The sequence below is a fragment of the Festucalex cinctus genome, chromosome 7, assembly GCF_051991245.1.
Source record: "Festucalex cinctus isolate MCC-2025b chromosome 7, RoL_Fcin_1.0, whole genome shotgun sequence".
NCBI lineage: Eukaryota > Metazoa > Chordata > Actinopteri > Syngnathiformes > Syngnathidae > Festucalex > Festucalex cinctus.
Window position 1 is genome coordinate 13,160,157 of NC_135417.1, and position 7,533 is coordinate 13,167,689.

The 7,533-nt window shown below is 40.4% G+C and overlaps 1 protein-coding gene and 1 pseudogene across 1 annotated transcript; both read right to left on the bottom strand.

Annotated features, from left to right (window-relative positions):
- Positions 1–1,072: 1,072 nt before the first annotated feature.
- LOC144022691 (serum paraoxonase/arylesterase 2-like) lies at positions 1,073–3,166 on the bottom strand (annotated as a pseudogene).
- Positions 3,167–3,836: 670 nt separating this feature from the next.
- On the bottom strand, positions 3,837–6,447 carry LOC144022818 (serum paraoxonase/arylesterase 2-like). The gene is made up of 9 exons (XM_077527946.1): positions 6,255–6,447; positions 6,102–6,172; positions 5,973–6,028; positions 5,677–5,839; positions 5,256–5,382; positions 4,848–5,051; positions 4,701–4,782; positions 4,459–4,587; positions 3,837–4,375 (listed from the first exon to the last, which is right to left on the bottom strand). The coding sequence occupies exons 1-9, from the start codon at positions 6,329–6,331 to the stop codon at positions 4,214–4,216; spliced, it is 1,071 nt and encodes a 356-aa protein (XP_077384072.1). The 5' UTR covers positions 6,332–6,447; the 3' UTR covers positions 3,837–4,213.
- Between the last annotated feature and the right edge of the window lie 1,086 nt (positions 6,448–7,533).

Here is a 7,533-nt window from a genome sequence, read left to right on the forward strand (position 1 = left end):
CGTCAATGCAAATTTGATAAGAATCTGCTTTAGAATATGTTTGATTCTTACGCTCGTTTCATTGAGTTGTTTACATGTCAGCAAACAATATGACTCATAAATTTGCGCGCATCATAAATGTGCACAAATCCAGAACCTTGCTCAAAACATTCATAATACAAGCAGGAACACATCAAAAAGAAACACTATAATGATGTAAGTTAATTTTGGACCAAACAGAATTTATAATGATATATATATATATTTATAATATATATTTATGTTGGCAAAAACTTGAAGTTTGAGTGCAGCTTGTGCAGTGTGCAGTAGGACGATCAATTTTTTTTTGGTACAAAAACAAAAAAATGTTTACACATTTAAAAATATGAAGACCAGTTTAAAAATAATAGAAACACTATAATTATGTAAGTTACTTTTGGACCAAACAGAACTTCTAATGATATATATTTATAGTAACATGTATGTATTTATTTCTATTGGCAAATACTTGAAGTTGGGGTGCAGCATGTTTATTTAAGTTTATTTTTTTGGTACAAAACAAAATGTTTAATGGTCAAAAAATATATATATATATATTGTGACAAAGTTCTTTGAAAGTTGACTAGACTTGATCCTGCTTGTATTATGAGTGTTGAGCACGTTTCTGATACGTGTGCACTTTATTTCATGAAAGCATGAAATGGTTTGACAAACAAATGTCGCGTCCTGTACTATCATCATATCTTATGGGTACAATAAAATTCTAAATAAGTTATTCAAAATTCTGTTTCTTTATGAACACTTTATTTCAAGTTTATTTTTTGAAATGACAATTCCTCCCTAATCTAAATCACAGCATAAAGCTTTATGAAACACGGATCCAACGAGCAGTTTCCCTTCATCGACAGACGAGCCCGTGATCACGTGACCGTCGTCGGCATACACCTGAGTCACCGCTGGCTCCTCTGACAGAAGGTTCTGGATGCGGATGACCTGACGGACGCGGCGACGTGGGAAGTGCGATGAAATAAGGAATCATTGATTTGGCAACATGCCTGTTACAATTTCAATGAGTTTCCGAACGAAAGCGGAGTGACCAGACTAACCTCTGACCCAGGTGGATTTTGGGGGTCAAAGTGGAAAATTCTCATCAGGTTGATGTGACAGCCTAACCACAAGTCGCCTGTTTTCGGGTCGACTTCGATGTTGTCACAGAGGGAACCCAAAGCGACGGACTGGCAAAAATTCAAATGTCGGCGATATAAGTGGAAGGATTTGACACACACGCAAGATTAGATTTTTACATTGACGGCGGTCAATTCATTGTCTTCTTTCCGCTCCAACACGTGCACGTTTGGGCTGTTATGTCAGCCACGTGCCTTCCAAGATGGGGGCACTATGTAAAGATTTCTATCTCACTTATGCAACTTTTCAAGAAGTCGCCAACCTTTTATCGGGTGCGATATTGATGCCGTTTGCAGAGTAATATCCCTTCGAGACCACTTTGACCATCTCCGGACTGTAACACGACATCAGTCAAAGGTTGAGCCAGAAGAGGCTCCACAATGATTTTCACCAGTGCATCTGAAAAATAAAGATCATTGGTGGCATAGAATCGGTCCGCTCCCAATGCCACGATATCGTTCACACTAGGGGGAGAAAAAAAAGAAGATGATTGAGTTTTGTAAAGTTATGTTATTGTAAAAAAGAATATCAGCCTTAGAATACCTGTGAAGAAGTTGATGTTTGAAGGTCTTACGATGCAACGAGGAGAAATCCCGCTCAACAAATTCAAACAACTCCACTCGGCTTTTGTGATGACAACAAACAAGTACACTTTGCCATCTGAAAATAATGAGGGACAAAAGTGTTAGCAATAAAACTCACATGTCAAAAGACGATTCGCACTGATTCAATGCCAGGCAAAAATTGCTAAATGGTAAAAGGAGTTTAACCACTTCTAGATTTTGTAAGAATGTTCAAGTGACAGGAGGCCTAATAGTAGACTGTCTCTGATTTAAGTTGATCTCATTCGCTCGCCGCCATTTTCACGGAAGCAACCCGACATACGCGATTTTGGCTGATTTTGCAAGGCCTGCAGAATATTGTGTTGTCTTGCTATAGAAAATGTGAAACAAGAATCTCTTCTTTCATCTGGAAAAAAAAATGTATATTTGTAATTAGCATTAGAATATCGCTAAGTTTCATCATTATTCACAAACCTGTTGAAAATGCTGAGGAAAAGAGCTTGTTGCAACATGGCCCTGGTCGATCTCTTATACTCTGTTGCCACCTGCTGGTCGTTTTGTGTCATGACTACCATCGCTTTAAGCGACCTCTTCAGATCAGATTTGGGACCATGGCGAGATTTAAAATTGAACATGTTTATACGTTTTTTGGGAGGAAATTAGTTATTGTGTTGTCAAATAGTCCTGGTTTAAAAAAAAAACAACCCAAAAAACTGCTCCTACTGGTTGGGTGTGTGTGGACACTGATGTCATGAGGGTTGAACGTCTCCAAGTTCAAGTTCCCTGATATGAGCAGCTCGACTGCTTCCATGTCAGACGCCTTCAGATCGAAGATCTTACCAGGATCGTCAGAGAACTTTCATCCCTGTCATATGGAAAATGAATACAAAAGGAGACATCATGAATTTATATGTATGTATAAAATATTAGATCACCTCAGCAATTCAAAAAAAGAAAGATATATTTTTGTTGACTCGTGTTTTTGTCTCTGATTTCTTGGTCACTTTTCGCTGTTCAATCACTCAAAGAACAACTGATAAAATGCGAAAGACAAATATTATCAAACTAGAGCGAGATGAACAATTGGACCAATTCAACTTACACTGCTGATAAAAGCGAGTCCATCTCCAAAGATGGTTATATCCTCCGAACCATTTTGTTTTAATTGCATGCTTAAGGAATATGCAGATGTTGAATTTTCACTTCAATTTTCACTCAGATTCTTCAGCAGTGCGCAATTAGGGAGATGATTCTTGACGGGGTCTCGAGACGCAAGAAACATTTTCCTGCAATGAGGATGTTAGCGACGGTACAGAACAGAAGTATAGAAAAGTACAAAAGTCAAAAGGTGAATGGTGCTTACCTCATATTGAGCATCCTCTCACCATACAGCATGTAAACAATGTTACAGCTACTGAGACTAATCCAAGTGCTTCCATGTTTCAATCGCACAGCACACACAAAAAAACAAACACCCAACTCGTTGATAGGCAGCCCTGTAAATACTGTAGCCTACTCTCAGCCCATCCGAGAGCGAGAGAATCGATAAACCTCGGAACGAATGAGCCCTGATCTGTGGTCTTTTCAAGTTTTATGTTAAAAAGAATAAAGCAAGATTAGAAAAATGTTATGCAAATGCATCAGTATGGAAACTGGCAGTTGATGATCACAGGATGTGAACAGGGGATCAAAATGATGGTTTTCAAAGGTACTGGATGCAACCTTAGAACTGACAAAAATCAATACCCACGTATCAAAGGTCCCTTTCATGTTTTGATCATTTTGTTTGCCACGATTGGCTGGCAACCGGTTCAGGTTGTCCCCCGCCTACCAGCTGAGATAGGCTCCAGCAGCCCACGCGACCCTTGTGAGGAATGAGCGGTCAAGAAAATGGATGGATAGATTCTTTTGTTTGTTTTTCTTTTTATTTATTTAAATTCTGCCCATCTGTTCAAATGATATTAAAATTGTGTGCATGCTGCGCAATTGACAATTTCCTTAGGTTGCACCCAAAAAAAAAACGAAAAAAGGAAATGCCTGCAATTTCTGCCTTGCTTATTTCAGCTCAACTCATACCTGGTATTCATGAGAGAAGAATAATGCACTAAATTGTATTGGAAAACTTTTATTTCTGTGCACGCATCTTTTGACAGCACAAAGTTTGAACAAGTACGTGTTTAGTGTGTGAAGATACAAAACTGCATGAGCTTATTCATCTATCCAAGCGTAAATCATTTTTCTTTGGCATTTGTGGTTGAATTTATCCTAAAAGAAGGCTGAGATGACCGGTCGCCAAGCACACTGCAAAAAGCTTATTCACCTGTCAATTTCAAAAATAATCAAAGAAAAAAATGCACCACAGCTTTTAAAAATGTTATCAATGCTAAAAATAAGTGTCTTACTGGGTTACAACAAAAGTATTTACAAAGAGCTAGATGTGCATTTTTGGAAAAACACGTTTTTTTTTTAGACGCACACATCGTTGCCTAGTCCAAATCACAGCGGAAGGCCTTATGAAAAACGGATCCAATGAAGAGTTTCCCTCCGTAGGTGGTGGCGACAGATGAGCCCATAATCATGTGACCGTCATCGGCGAACACTTGCATCACCGACGGCTTTTCTGAATGAACGTTCTCAATGTGGATGACCTGCATGACGCAACGTCACGGGACAAATGACGACTTCAAACATATTTGGATGTCGCATTGCTGGAGACTTTGAGCACACAAACCTCGGAGCCGGGCGGATCTTTAAGGTCGTAGTTTAAAAGTTTCAATCCGTTGGGATGGCAGCCTAACCACAGGTCACCTGTTGTGGGGTCCACTTCGATGTTGTCACAGAGGGAACCCACATCTACGGCCTGGTGACGACATTTCAATTGAACTAATTGATCTGGCTTGAGCGCAAATATTTGCATATGTCAAATAATTCTCTCAAGCTATCAAAACATCATTTTGGATTGAAATGATTGACCTTCACAGGGGCCAATGAATCGTCTTCTTTCCTCTCCAACACGTGCACTTTATGGTCAAGTAGATCCATCACATATACAAACCTATAGATGACAAAATTTCCTTTTAAAAAAAAAAAAGAAGCAAATCTCTTGACAAAGTCACCAACCTTTTATCAGGTGAGATGTTGATGCCGTTTGCAGAGTAAAAACCCTCAGAAACCACTTTGACCATCTCTGGACTGTAATACACAACGTTCGTCCAAGGTTGACCCAGCAGAATTTCCACATACACTTTCATGAATTCATAGGAAAAATAGTGATCATTTGTGGCGTAGAAACGATCCACTCCCAAAGCCACGATATCGTTCACACTAGAAAAACAGAGGGAAAGTTATGCATTATAAGTCATGCATAGATTAGCGCTAAGATATCTGATATACACGATTACACGATATTGGAGATCAACCCGCATCATAGAGTTGTGCTTGACCTTCTACGTTGCCAGTAATACAAGTTCAAACTGACGACAAAATACAGTAAATAAACATGTAAATGTGTCGCCTTGAGAAGTGCACCTATGAAGAAGTTCATGTTTGAAGGTCTTCAGATACATGAGGGACAATTCCTCCTCAACAAATTCAAACAACTCGACTTGGCTTGTGTGGTGAGGATGGCTCACAACAAAAAGATACACTTTGCCATCTGGAAAACAACAACAAAGAATTGATCATTCAGAGGGAGGCCAGACATTGTTTCAAATGCCTTGTTGACATTCGCCAAACATTTTCATGCACGGCTTTCACCGAGCAGGAAATGAATACGTGCAGTATTCCAGGCTGCATATTTAAACCAAGGTTGGTTAATAATGCAGACACGCCCAGGACAAGTTTTGGCAGTTTGTATAGGTAACTGGTTTGTACGCATGCTCAACTCAAAACTGTCAACTATTGTTCTCAACGTTGAATGTCCACAAAATGGATGCAGGACCGCTCGCACCAGTCGGGTCCGTGTAGACGCTGATGCCGTGAGGGTTGAACGTCTCCAGGTGGAAATTTCTCGGCATGCGCAGCTCAGTCGGCCTCGTCGGAGAGTCTTTCAGATCGAGGAAGAAGATCTTGCCGGGCGCATCGGAAGAGCTTATCCCGGGATACTTTAGACCCTGTGAAGAAGAGAAAAATGATGACTGACTTTTGTGTTGATCTGGCACTGGCACATGTGTTTCATGTAACATGACAAACAATCACTCCTCTCAAGCGTCGGTCAGCTAAGGTTCATTTGAAGCAAAATCTTACAGTGCTGACAAAGGCGAGTCCATCCCCAAAAATAGTGATATCCTCTGAGCCGTCATCTGCGAGAACAATTAACACATTGAAAATGCATTTCTTGTGGAATCAGAACAATGTTAACGTGGACTTGCTTACTCAGATTTTTCATAGCAACACAATTGGGGAGGTGATTGTTGACCAGCTCTCGAGAAGCGAGGGCCCTCTTCCTATTGTTTACGTATGGAAAGTTAGGAAAGCACACTTATATATAGGCTTGAATGGCATACAAGTGGAAATGTTATCACTTACCTTAAGTTGACGATTCTCTCACCGAGAAGAACGGATAACACCGCCACAACAAATGCGAGGACGCCACACTTGCCCATGTTCAAACCGCACGGCAAGTTTTGCAAAGTGCTGCAAACTTTTCCACGCAAAAAAACATTTACAATCAGACGGGGCGTGCCGACTGCCGACGGGCGCTTTATGCACTCGCAATGCCGCTTCCTCGCTGTTGCGTGAAATGAAGCCACCGGCGGCCATCTTGCGTTGCCACTCATTCAGCGCGATGACCTTGCGTTTTTGTGTCCACGGCGAAAATGCCAAAGTGTGATTGTACTCAGTATCCGAGAAGCGCTCCATCCACATTTCAGCGGTAAGAATGCGATTATATATATATTTTTTCTTTTACAAGGTATAGCTCCGACTTAAGAGTGCTACACAAAGATTCGTCTGCATCAGGGGAGAACCATGAAATGAATTCAAAACCCATCAGGAAAACAATGCTGAGTGATTCTGCGAAATTGAACAGTAGTTGTCAGTAAAAGTGGCAATGTAAGATGGATGCCCTACGGCTTCAACCGAGATGCCTTCACGTTTGCTCGGGACAAAAGTTTAATGCGCGGAATAATGCCGCTCGGTATGTTTACTTGCAATGTTATTTCAACCAGTATGTAGATTTAAAGTGGATGAATGTTCTTTGACACCCGGTGTAATCGCCAGTCAACTGTCTCTGTCCTACTTGCATTTTGAATGTTGTAATTTCCTGCACGTTATATATACACTTGAATGCAGCATCGTCTCTAACAGGAAACCGGAAACTCAAAATTCAGACGAATTAGTTTAATTTTGTTAGATTTTTTAAATGATTACTTTCAGGATTATTGTATTCCAGAGAGAATACATTGTTTTGCTATAAATTTATGTGGATGTGGCTATAACGTTGACATCAATACAAAATACCGCGAGCACAATGAAGGCCCTCCGTTTACGCCGGTCCTTCCTATAAATATTTACTGGAGCTAGTTACAAAGTACTGTACTGCATTTTCGTAGACATTCGAGAGACTACGAACTGTTTCCATACTTTTTCGTTACGTTGCCGTAAAACGAAGATACTGTACTGTAAAGCCGTCGTAAGTCGAGGAGAGGACCTGCTGACTATAGTTTTGCTGGAATGTTTGCAGTCGTGTCTACAAGTTGTGTCACATTGGAAGGCCATAAAATGGTTTGGAATGCCTTTCAAATCACAGATAGGAGGTAATTAAGATTCTAACACGGGTCCAAAGTGTGGACACACCTGCCTGTCG